This window comes from Polypterus senegalus, chromosome 6, assembly GCF_016835505.1.
Source record: "Polypterus senegalus isolate Bchr_013 chromosome 6, ASM1683550v1, whole genome shotgun sequence".
NCBI classification, from domain to species: Eukaryota; Metazoa; Chordata; class Cladistia; order Polypteriformes; family Polypteridae; genus Polypterus; species Polypterus senegalus.
This window is the reverse complement of record NC_053159.1, coordinates 133,130,208-133,143,545: the sequence shown is the minus strand read 5'-3', so window position 1 is coordinate 133,143,545 and position 13,338 is coordinate 133,130,208. Positions and strand designations below refer to the sequence as shown.

The window sequence follows — 13,338 nt, the reverse complement described above, 5'->3', positions numbered from 1 at the left end:
TTAACAAGAACAATAACAAATATAAGTGTTTCTTCTTTCTAATCCTTTTTACAGATTCTTTGTATCACATATACTTACAAAATTATTTTAAATTGCACATGGACTTTATGGACACCCTGTATTTATTTATTTTTCTCTCTATTTATGTATTTATTTATTTAAAGAGATTCTGTAGAAAGCCACATTTCCCCATGGGACAAAGTTCTTTCTTTCTTTTATTTTATTATTTTGCAAATTTTCAGATTATATCATTCTATATTGGAAGACAATGATTTAACTTTCACAAAACTCTACAAAACCAATAGAAACCATTGCTTTTGCTTTACGCATAGCCCCTAATTACAATTTGGAACATAACACTTCTGATTACTATAAACCCATCTGTTTCATACTACAGAAAATACAATAGGAAACACAACAGGACGGGTATTTCTAGAAGCTCATTAATGCTAGATGGTGCCAGAGAGCTACTTTCAGCTACTACATCACATACAGTACATTTGTGAAGTAAAGAAATGTCAGCAACGTAGCTTCAGAATATGATCAAAATGTAATTAGTTTGGAAGGAGATTTAATTTTAGTAATATTTTAAATACTGTAATTGTCCTTACACTTATGAACACTGTTCATGTACTCTGGAACATTAAAGTTAAGCATAGCACATGCAAAGACCTCAACTGATTTATTTGGTATTTTGGTATTTGGTATACTTTATTATTTACATTCCAATAAATTATTACCAATTTACATTCCAATAAATTATTACCAGTAAACTATCTTTGATGTGTCAAAGTCTATTGCTGTGTCAATAACACCTCTAGCTGAAAATATTTTAAACTCTGAATTAAATGTTTATACATTCATCTTAAAAAATACAGCTAATCTAAATCAAATTGCTTCATCAAATTATCAGTAGCCTAGAGGTTAAGATAATGCCCAATCCTTTTTGGTGAGGCGGCCAAATCACTTTCTCTTTTTTATTTGACATGATTATTTTATGTTATACTATTGATATATACGTTTAATACATGAATGGATGCAATATTTTTTAATTACAAAAAGAAAAAGTCACCACAGTTCACGTTTGTTTTTTTTTTTGTATTGTGGAGCACTGGCTTAACAGTAATCATGTCAAAGAAACTGAGCTGTAGCCAAGGGTTCTGATGTCAAATAATATGTGCCTCAAGTAAGGCAAAACAACCCCATTAATTTTAATATTACAGATTATGTCATTGTGATATGCAATTTACCAATTGCTGCTTGGGAAAAAGGACACGCTCTCACTCAACAATTTTACTCCTGCCAATTGGAACAAGTGCCAGGCATGCTAAACTGAATACTTCTTCATCTCTGAACATAATCACTCACAGAAGTATTAACCAGATTTACATATCAATGTTATAAAGCACTTCCCAAAGGTTTATTGTTTTTCTGTTTAACATAAAACATGGCAAATGCCAAACTTTTTAAGATCAAGAAATCTTAATATAGAGCCTTTCCCAGAGTGTACCATTACAATGACCAGAAGGAGCTATGAAACTTGATCAAACACATTAATCCTTAAAAATACACATTTTTCATTGTGTTTGCTGAATTCTATTCTGAATAGCTGTTTACAGTTGTATTTTGAATATATTTTTACAATTCCCTCTCAATTATTAGTTTGTTCAAGTTCAAAGTTTATTGTCATATGCACAGTAAGGAAACACGTTTCCCTGTACAATGAAGTTCTTTCTTTGCTGTCCACACCAAATGACAAAACCAACGTATAAAGATAAACATAAATAATAAGTTTGCATTTATTAAATAATTTTAAGTGAAAAATTTATTGTACTAACCTACACTAGTAAAGGGGTGAAAAAAGATTTATTGAGTTTTAGAAGAGGTTCATGTGCTGCTTTCAAGTACTATCTTGTTATCTCAAGAAGATTCACATATCTAAGTGTATGTGGCCCTCATTTTATAAAAAGGAGAAACAATTTGTGACTTTGAGATTGACAAAACAAATTCATTATCATTACTGTACTGCTCACAAGGATATAAAATGAACAACAGAAAGTTATAAAAAATTATACTTTCAGGCCAGCACAGTCATGCAAGCATTAGCAACTTTTACTTACAGCTCGGCAACAATGGTTTTGAATCCCAGCACCCTCACTGTCTGTAGAGAGTTTGCATGGTCTTACTGTATTTGTGTGGAATATTTTCTTCAGATACACAGTTTTCTGTACAAATCCCAGAAATACACATTAGGTTAACTAGCATCTCTAGATTGTCCCGGACTGAGGAACTAAAGGCATACCCTGCAACAGACTAGGAAGACATCCAGGGTTGGGCCTGTGGCACCTGTAACCCTGAATGGGATTTACTGGGTTTGATGATGGGAGTAAAGGCGTAAATTCCAGTGGAACATGCCTTAGTAGTTAATGACAGTAATTTTAGTGTTATGGAAGAGAGTCTGTGGTCAAGGAATAAAAAATATTTTTCCCTACTTTTTGGTAGAAGCAGTTAAATTTTAAATTGCTGGAGATGAAAATCCTCTTGCAAATAGTGTTGTTAAACCCATTTAAATAAGACAGTGAAAACCAGACATACAACATTCATTTTTAATTGGTGAAGACAAAGGAAAGACAAAAGCAACAATTTTATTGAATGTATGCATCATTTGCTTGACACTAAAGGACATACATTTGACTTAATAGTTTGTATTGCATCACATAATTTTGGTACTACAGACAGGACTGAGGCAGGTTTTGTGCAGAAATGAGATTAAAAAATCAATGCTGTGTATTCCTTTTGATGTATATGGATGGAAATTATTTTCAGTCTTGTAGAGGTGCCTCAATATGTCTGATTTATGTTTTTTTGTGAATATTGGAGACATTACAGAATGCACCATGCATTCAGTGAAAGCTCTGCATTAAGTGCACATACTTGAAAATAATACCTATCAAAGAATATAGTTAAATAAAATATGTTTTGTTTTTCCCTCAAGCTGCAACAACCTGACCTTAGTGACTAAAAAATACATTTGCACTTTTAAAGTCCCATTCATTCCAAGATATTATCAAAATGTACAAGCTAGTGAGCAACAGCTTAGCCTGCACAGTTGAACTTCACTAAGTTACCCAATACAGTATCAAGTATTTTGAACAAAGACAAATCTTAAATTAGAGGGGAGACAGAATATTTGGCTTCACTGCAATTGGTTTGTGAATTGTTGCCGTAACTGGCAGTAGGGTTTCAAAGAGTAAAGGTGTCAAAAGAATGTCACAGGATAGATGAGAGACTCAAGAGGGATCTCCTCAAAACAGAAAATAATAATTCCTGAGCATGCCAGTATAGGTAGTTTGAGGTTGCCAGTTAGATTATTTCCTGTCAGTGTGAATAAAAGAACGTGGCACCAAAGAAGGACAAAAGGATTCTACTGGAACACTACAAGACAGCATATTTACCCTATGAGCAACTTTTGACATCCACAGTTAGATAACACATCGTATACTAAGAATGCCTGTCCCTTGACCAGAGAGAGCAATGCAATAAGGGGTGAGCAGGAGATTAACAAAACCCACCAGGTTAGAAGATTGCAGCAAACGGTTTGCAGGTGGTATTAGTCTGACTGCAGTGTTAAAATAACAGAGATAGCAGCACAAAAGATGCCTTTGAAAAACTATTCCTATTAAAGACCAAGGGTCCAGGGATGTCATATTGCAAGAAGGTACTCGGATCTGGTGGTCTCAAAATTACAAAATTATTGCAGAGCTTCTGCCAAAAGTAGCCATAGTATTGGGAGTTTAAATGACATTCAGTGCAGAGGAGAAAATAAGATCTGAGTCAGGATGTGGCCTGGGAGAAGAAACAAAAAGTAAGAATGGAAACACATGCACAATACATGATGGGGAAATTAGACTTTATTTTATGTTCTGGCTATTCCTTTGTTAATTCCAGCTCTTCCTTTAATTACTCCTCTTTTATATACCTTGATCTAATAAATACACAATATTTGGCCCATTTCCAAATATAAATGAATGCAACATCATTGTTTTATCAAATATTGGCAATATTTTCTTTACAGAAACTCGCTTTACAGAATCTGCACTTACACCAATGCTGCATTAAAATGCAGAGCAGGCTCTACAATAGGCTGAATAATATGCTGCAGCTAAAAATAGCAGCAATCCAAGACTGAGATTACATCACTGCAGAGGTGCTCCAAGACAGTGCCAGACAAAGAGGTTTATTTAAAGGAAAAGGGGGGAAATTGACAGCATGAATTAGACAGTCTGTAACGATTAAAAAGGAAAAGCTGAGGCATAAACCTAGACTGTAGCATAATTTTAGAAGGAAATACTGTACAAAATAAAAAATGCAGCTATGCTCAAAGATGATAAGTATGATATCTGCAACCTGTAAAAAGGCATTGAGGGTTAAGTTCATTACAATGGATGACATGTGAAATACATTTTTCAAAAACACTCCTGAAGTAAATTTTAATTTTATTGATTTAATAGTAAATGAATGACTGGCTCCTTCAGTAATTCTCTAAAGTTCAATAGTTAATCTGTAAATGAATTGAGTATCTGCAGGCACTAAATGACATCACTGTCTCTTAGAGGGAATTATAAATTATGCCTCCTCAATTTTGACTATGAACTCAAGTGACTCAGTATGCTTCCACTTTACTGTCTCCCCTTCCAAACATTCCTCAGTGTAATTAATGTTAACAACCAAAATCTTCACCAGTGGTAATTTGTTCTGGAGTAACATGCGTAAGGCTGCTGTGGGTTAAATTCCTGCCTTAAAGCTCTTGTATCTTTTTAAATACCTTGCTAGTTGATATGGCATTCACGTAGTGTCCTCTGCTTTCTGCTCCTCTCATTTATATGGATGCTATTTTGGAATTCTGTTACAGATCAAAGCTTCAAAGCTTTTAAATACTGTTAATGTGCTTTGCCAATTTATTTTCATTCAACACATTTCCAGTTTTGTAAAAGACCATATACAGAGTAAAAACCTACCATGGTGTAAAATTTAAAGGTAGATAGATAGATAGATAGATAGATAGATAGATAGATAGATAGATAGATAGATAGATAGATAGATAGATAGATAGATAGATAGATAGATAGATAGATAGATAGATAGATAGATAGATAGAGCTTTTAAAAAAGATTTAGAATAGATTTAGAAAATACAGCTTTTTACAGACATTCAAGGAATATTATAACAAACATTAGCAACCACCTTCAAACACATATAAAAATTACAAAAAAGAAGAAAAAAAAAACTCTTTTGAGTTGATTACTGATAGGAGGGTAGTCACAGTGAAGCATTATAAAGGCATATTGTCATGGGTATTAAGATTCCCAGTGCTGTTTCTTAATGCATCCCTCTTGATTAATTGGTTACCTACCTATGTGATATGGTAGGTGCACAGATTAACTGTTTTGGCCAGTTTAAAAATAAGTAAATAATTGCACCCCAAAGAGGTGCAGGCTCCAATCAGGCATAGGGTGCACAAGTGCATTTCGCCCTTTGGTTAATTGAGGTGCTGGCTGATCGTGCTGCATACATATGCAGAGGCAGGCAGAACAGTTATGTTCCTCATTGGTGCCACAGGCAAAGCGGCTTCTTGCACATGTGTTCGATTAGGTAGGTTAAATAAGACAGGAGCTGAGCGAAACAGGCAGGAGTGACCGAGAGCCAGTGCAAGATGGGAGAAAGCAGGCGGACAGGAAGATGAGCCGCAGGAAGGAGCGTGTGGACGATGCTCAGGAGGGGGCTGAGGGCTGTTTCCTGTTGAGTGACCATGTAGAAAGAGTGGCCATTATGCTCAGGGTGTGTGTTGCCAGGAGAATCCAGGTATCGGCAACGGTGTGAGTGGAGCAGGACTTGGCAGTACTCCGTGGGATTAGCTGCGAGGACACGGGCTGGGATAAAAGGCTGTCTGCGCATGTTGGATGGAAGCCTCTCCATGCTGTGAGGCCTGATCAGGGTGAGACAGAGAGACATCGGTTATAAAAGGATGGTACCAGGGCTAAGAATTATATGAGACAGTTTACTGCTTGTGTATTTAACCTCATTTTTAAGGAATTTTCTATTTATTGAAAATTTTTATTGGATTATTTATGGACTTTTGAACACTTCACTGTTTTTGGACACTTTGATTTTTTAAATAAAAGCACTGGCATCATTTTACCTACCCCTTACTGTGTGTGTGTCCTCATCTGCATAGCTCATCCAAGTTATGTTACAGATGGTAGTGGGTTCAAGAGGCTCCCTGGAAAGACCTGGCAGCATGGGGCTGACCCACTCTGTCACTACCTATATGTACTGAAAGATAGTGTGTCAAAGAGAGTATATGCAGCATTATTCATAATGGCATTCATTTTTGATTTCATTCTCTCCTATTTCCAGTGGGTTGAGAGAGTGATGCATAACTGAGTATTTTAATTAACTTGTTGATTCAGTAGGCCACTTTTGAAATATTATCAGGCCAGCATGCTACAGTGCAGAAATTCATATTGGTTATCACAGAGTTAAAGAACGTGTAAAAGATGTCACTACCCACTTTAAAGGAATGCAATCTCCAAAGAAAAGTGTCTGCACTGCTTTTTTTTATATAGTTCCTCTGTTTCATCAATGTGGACCCCCAAATACTTGTAGCAATGCACCACCTCTACATCTACTCCCTGAATTGTGACCAGACATAGGCTCTTTTGTGAGGTGAAAGTCAATAACCATTTCCTTGATTTTACTGATGTTGAGTTGCAGACATTTCTCTTTGTACCAAGAAACAAATTCATCCACCTGCCTCCTATACTCTGTATTGTCCCCCTTCTCAATACACCTCATTAGTGGATAATCATCTGAGAATTTCTGCAAATGACATGACCTGGCACTATATTGGTAGTCCAAGGTATAAAGGGTAAACAAAAAAGGTAACAGGACTGTTTCTTCTGGTGCTCAAGTGTTACTAACATCTGTATCAGTGACACAGTTCTTCAGCTTCACAAACTGCAACATGCCGGACAGATTGTCCATTATTCAGGACACCATATACTTATCCACCTGCATATCCCTGAGATTACTCCTTATCAGGGATTGCTGGATCATATTGAAGGCACTAGGGAAATCAAAAAGTGTAATCCACACAGTGCTGCCAGCTTTGTCCAGATGGGAATAGGTCTTGTGAAGTTCATAGATAATTGTATCTTCCACTCAAATCTTTGATAAGCAAAGATTTCCAAGAAACGTTGGAAAAAATACAATCAAAATGAAACAAACCATGCTTGGCCTCATTCCTGGATCTAGTAGAAAAACAGCATAAGCCTGTCTGATTTGGCCAAGTAGGCACTTGAGTATGCTCTGCAATAATCTACTGTGCCTTTTTTGGATAATTCTTACATTCTCTTGCAATCTTTATCAGGAAAAAACAGGGTAGAAATAAACCTTATTGAAAAGTATTTAAAAAAAAAAAAGATTTTTTGTAATATCAATGATTGAAGTCTTTGAATACCAAACATATTTGATTGGGAGACCACTAATTATCCCTGTCCAGGACACTGTGTACATTTTGCCTGTTCTCCTTGTGTCAGCACAGTTTTTTCTCCGAGTACATTGGGTTTCTCGGACATTATAAAAACGTATATATTACGATAACTGATCACTCTAAACTGGACCCATATGACTGAGTATGGATGTTTCTGACTGTGCCTTTCGACACTGCTCTCCATACAAAACACAAGTGTAAATAGTAGAATGTTATGGCACATTCTCTTCAAACACTCATTTAGCATTTTGAAGCACAACATAAGCCTACGTGATTTCTGAGGCTTTAATGACAGTTCAATACGTACATCCTTCACCAATCCCAATCTCTTGCTAATGTATCATCTATCTCTCACGCAGGTGAATAGACGCAAACTGGAAGTCAATGGGGAAAAATAATGTAGCAGATACCAGAATGACAGTGCTTAACTAAAAAGGCATTATTCTATTAATGAGAATTATTGCATTAATTAAGCTTTCCATTCAGAAGTGTGCACACAGAATACACCTGTCTTAAAGATCTTAACTGTATTCTCAATTCCACTCTTCCAGTTCATGCCCTATGGAAACTGTAGCCAGCCCACTAGGAGTGTCCAGTGTCACTGTACTTAGGAGGTACTTTTTTCTTTTTTTAATCAGTTTCAGCTTTGAAAAGCTATGTCCTGAAGACACCTAGATGAGAAGGCTGAGGGACTGTCTTAATTATAAGGTGCCATTTAGGTAAAAAAATCATGTGCTTTTTAGTACAACCAATGTATATTAAAATGCTAGCATACAGTACAACTCTTATTGGTCTGTCTGTGCATATATGTTGGTTTTGTATCAATACATATTTATTGGTTTGCAGACGCTGATATTACACTGGCAGTAAACACATAGGATTGTTAAAAACATCCAATTTTTTTCCTGAAACAGTGCCTACTTTTACTTAACACTACTGTCTGAGACAATTTATTTTAAGATTAAGCCTTTAGTTTTTGGAGTGGTTTACCCCTTTTTTCTTTTTGTTTCTGTATCCAATGTTGATAATTTTAACAAGATGTACTTCAATGCAGCGTGTGGAATGACTTGGGATTCCATTTCTCAGCCAGTCCCAGCCCCATGTCCTGTCCTCAAGTTCCTAATAGGTTGCATTATGGTTTAAAGTGTGGATTTACATGGAGGTGTGCATGAATAATTTTCAATACAGAATTGCCCTAGTTCTTTAACTGTTTTATTCCATATTGTTTTATAATAGTCTTTCACAGTGCTTTAGTGCTGCTGCCTCACAGTTCTATAGTCCCTGGATTTAAACTTTGGGTCTGTGCAAGCCAGTGGGGTGTTTGCAAAGTCTCACAGATTATGCATTGCGTTTTCCCTTTGTACAGAAGTTTGTGCTAGGTCATTTGGTGAGTTTGTGTTGTATGTGTATACCTAAAATAGTGTAAAGGTAAGCAGCAATTTGCCTTTTCACCATTTTAGGCCTTTCATTGCATTTTAACAGTTGTGATGAGGCACAGAGAAACAGATCATCTGCTGAAGAAAGCGACTGCACAAATAATGAAAAAACAAAACAAAACTGTGTGGCAGATGAAGATGAAAACTCCCATCAAGAGACAGAGATGAACATACAGCAAGTGCATGTCAGTATTAGTGGTCCATCACAATTTACATAGCAGTGATAATGCTTTCTGGCTTAATACTCAAAAAGTAACTGTACTGATTTGTGTTGGTTCTAAAATCAGACACTCAACCCAATGTCATAACAGCTTTTACCAGACATATGTGAAATCCTTGGAATTTGTATTTGTTGTATACTGGGAGTGGTGGGGTGGGGGTGGGGGGTACTTATGGAATACTGCTTGAGTGGGGCCCCACTAATGAGCTTGCCACACTTCAAAAGCCTAGCTCCACCACTGTCTATATGGGAACAAGGAAGTTCTATTTTTCATAGTCTTCTACAGAGTACTAGCACATATTCTTAATGCTTGAAGGCCTTTAGAAGAATAAAAAAACTATATAAACTAATATCTTGTTCATTAACTTTAAACTTAACAGATCCTGAAAATGTCAGTGTTATTGCTGAGTAAATGTCAGTACAAAGCAAACTTGGGTGGTATAGTGATTAATACTGCTACCTCATGTGTCTAGGAACCTTGGCTCAAATCCTTGCCCAGTCACAATAAGTCTGGAGTTTGTACATTTTCTTCATATGTGCATTGGGTTTCTCTCATGTCTGGTGACTTTGCCCAGCTTTGGATGAGTGTGTCTTTTAATAGCCTGGTGCCCTGTCCAGAATTGATTCCTTCCTTGCACCTGACTCTTTGATTTTCTATTTTGCCTGGCTCAAGCAAAATAATATGGCTCAATAAATGAAGAGAACTGCTTACCATACGAACCAGATGTTTTTCTTTGTGTTCAAACCAGTATTAAGTGTTAAAATTTGTATGATCAGCTTGATCTCACATAAAGGACCATTGTTTATTTGTCTATCATTTGTATATCTGACTTGTCCTAAATAACGAATCAATAAACTATTTTAGTCAATGTACCTTTGCTAAGCAAATATTTTTGATTTAGCAAAGTTCTACATATAAACAACCTCTGCTGTTTTTATTTATTTTTTCCACAAGATGTCATTGACTTTCTTTCTAAGCAATCAATACCCTTATTCTCTTCACTATTAACACTGACCTTGAATAATCTTTGCTTCTTGCAGCATTTAATGGCTAAAAGATACAGTTAATACGTTTTGAACTTAAAGAAAAGTTCTTTGCTATTTTGCTTCAGGTAACTGAAAAAGGTAGTAGTAGTACAGTAGAAGTAAAAAAATGGCTTGCTGATTAACTGACATGACAGTGGCCTAATTTTAAACTGAACCATGCAGTCTTTCAAGTGAGATCATTTCAACAGTGTTCACAGTATTGAACATGAAAGAAAAGTAAAGGTGACAATTACAAATCAGCAACGTACCTTGTGAGAAATGTGTGATGTTGAGTGAAGTTGTCACAATCATAGGTTGAAGAGTCGCTTTGTTTTCTTGCAAGTGGCTGTCTGGGTGAAGTGGCTTCTTCTGTTAGTCCTGAAATATCAATGTTGCTCTTGCTGAGTCGTTTGCTGGAACTCAGTTTTGGACTTGCATCTCCTGAAAAGCCTGGGTTGTCCTGCCAGGGTCAGGAGAAGGAAACTTCTTAAAATTAGAGTCAGACCTGAGGAAGCAAGTAGATCAATTGGACCAGCACAATACCAAATGCTATAAGATACAATTTCACACTGCTAATCATCACATTAAATGCTAGTCAATTAATATTTACAAATAAGGTAATCACATACTTGTTACAGAAATGGTCATCAAAATTTCACAATTCATGTGGATTTTTCCAGAAGTCAAATGGACCCAGTTCATATGTCAGAAGCAGTAGGTGCTAGATGAGAACTATCCCTGTCTTAGACACCAATCGAGACACATTCTCACCATAAATTTGCTAAATGTGTACAACAGTTTAAATTTAACATGACGTGATTCTACTGTTTTACTATAATATGAAATTCCTTCTCTTTCAGTGTTAAATCCTACACTAAAACACACTAGTACTGAACAGTTATGCAATAACAGATCATAACACACAGACGTATTTCTTAAAATGGCAAATATACAGACGGAATGCAAAAAATAACCATCATGGTTATTTCTTGTCCTGGTAGACCTAGCATTCCACTTCATTTTCTTTATACCTTTTCCACACTGCATGTCTGTCAGTGAATTAAGCATATTCATTTATTCATCCTTTCATCCTTTTCTGAAAAAGATGTTCTGGGTAGCCACAAATAATGCTTGCAGTATTGAACACATGGTAGGAAGCAACCATAAATGGGATGTCAGTACAATAAAAAAGGCACACTCACATATACATCAGCACTCTTATGATAATCTGATGCTTCCATGAAGCTTAGAGGCAGAGGCGATACCAACTGTGTTACTGTGCCACCCTTATTTATAGTACTGTGGTTTAATGATCTATTTACCAGACTTGATTATTTCAAGTTTTGCTACAAGAGGAAAAAAATTAATGTTTCTGGAAGAATGTAATTTAGTTAGGAAACTTATATTGTAATCTCAGCATTGTTGATTCAATTTCAACAGGTGAATCACTGTTCAATTCTAAGGCAGTCTGCACTCTATCTTACATATACATTGTCACACACGTGTACATAAGAGGTAGCTAAAGGGCTTGAAAGAGGGTAATTCCGTGCTGGTGCAGGGGATGGCAGCGTGCACTGACTCTTTCTCTTTTACTTCTGCAGACCAGCTACAGGAAATTCCGTCTGGGCCCGATGACATCACTTCCAGTTCCGGGCCCCTGATGAGGCCACTTCCGGTTCTGGACCCAACAACATCACTTCTCTATCTGACTCAAAAACCCTTACAAGACAGTTCAATTGTGGACTCAGTTCTGTAAAGAGAAACTATTGGTTTTTTTTTTGACCTAATCTTCAAGTATACGGAGTGGCTAACCAAAACCATTTTGTGGTGTCCTTTGTATTATTTCACAGTGGCATAGTCGACAGGATGACTGGTTCCAAGATGACTTGGGAGCAGGAACTGAGAGATGCCCTAAAGTTATTTCCATCAGAGCTCCAATCCTTAACTCTATAATCCTTGAAGCATACGAAAAAACTCATAATCCCGGGCCACCTTAAATTCTTTTGCACCTCCCCATCAACGTTTTGTTTTATAAATGTGTCAATCAGCAAAGCAGTGAGCAGCCTGCTATCCCACCCCCACCTTGAAGGGGATCAACTCGGACAAAAAGTTCTCACAACTCAAGCCAAGGCTCCTTATCTGCATGTGAGGTGCCTGGAGTTGCATAGGGTAAATAATCCAGTACAGTAGGATACAAAAGTTAGGGCAACCTTGTTAATAGTCATCATTTTCCTGTATAAATCGTTGGTTGTTACGATAAAAAATGTCAGTTAAATATATCATATAGGAGACACACACAGTGATATTTGAGAAGTGAAATGAAGTTTATTGGATTTACAGAAAGTGTGCAATAATTGTTCAAACAAAATCAGGCAGGTGCATAAATTTGGGCACCACAAAAAAGAAATGAAATCAATATTTAGTAGATCCGCCTTTTGCAGAAATTACAGCCTCTAAACGCTTCCTGTAGGTTCCAGTGAGAGTCTGGATTGTGGTTGAAGGTATTTTGGACCATTCCTCTATAAAACATCTCTAGTTCATTCAGGTTTGATGGCTTCCGAGCATGGACAGCTCTCTTTAACTCACACCACAGATTTTCAATTATATTCAGGTCTGGGGACTGAGATGGCCATTCTAGAACATTGTACTTGTTCCTCTGCATGAATGCCTTAGTGGATTTTGAGCAGTGTTTCAGGTCGTTGTTTTGTTGAAAGATCCAGCCCCGGCAGCTTCAGCTTTGTCACTGATTCCTGGACATTGGTCTCCAGAATCTGCTGATACTGAGTGGAATCCATGCGTCCCTCAACTTTGACAAGATTCCCAGTCCCTGCACTGGCCACACAGCCCCACAGCATGATGGAACCACCACCATATTTTACTGTAGGTAGCAGGTGTTTTTCTTGGAATGCTGTGTTCTTTTTCCTCCATGCATAACGCCCTTGTTATGCCCAAATAACTCAATTTTAGTTTCATCAGTCCACAGCACCTTATTCCAAAATGAAGCTGGCTTGTCCAAATGTGCTTGAGCATACCTCAAGCGGCTCTGTTTGTGCTGTGGGCGGAGAAAAGGCTTCCTCTGCATCACTCTCGCATACAGCATCTCC

General features: G+C 36.9%; 1 protein-coding gene across 1 annotated transcript in view; it reads right to left on the bottom strand.

The window, feature by feature from the left end:
• LOC120531637 (membrane-associated phosphatidylinositol transfer protein 3-like) overlaps nucleotides 1-13,338 on the bottom strand; it is a 340,667-nt gene that overhangs the window by 81,287 nt on the left and 246,042 nt on the right. The window contains exon 8 of the mRNA XM_039757228.1: nucleotides 10,504-10,694. Within this exon, the coding sequence (XP_039613162.1) occupies nucleotides 10,504-10,694 (191 nt within the window). The remainder of the gene's footprint in view (nucleotides 1-10,503; nucleotides 10,695-13,338) is intronic.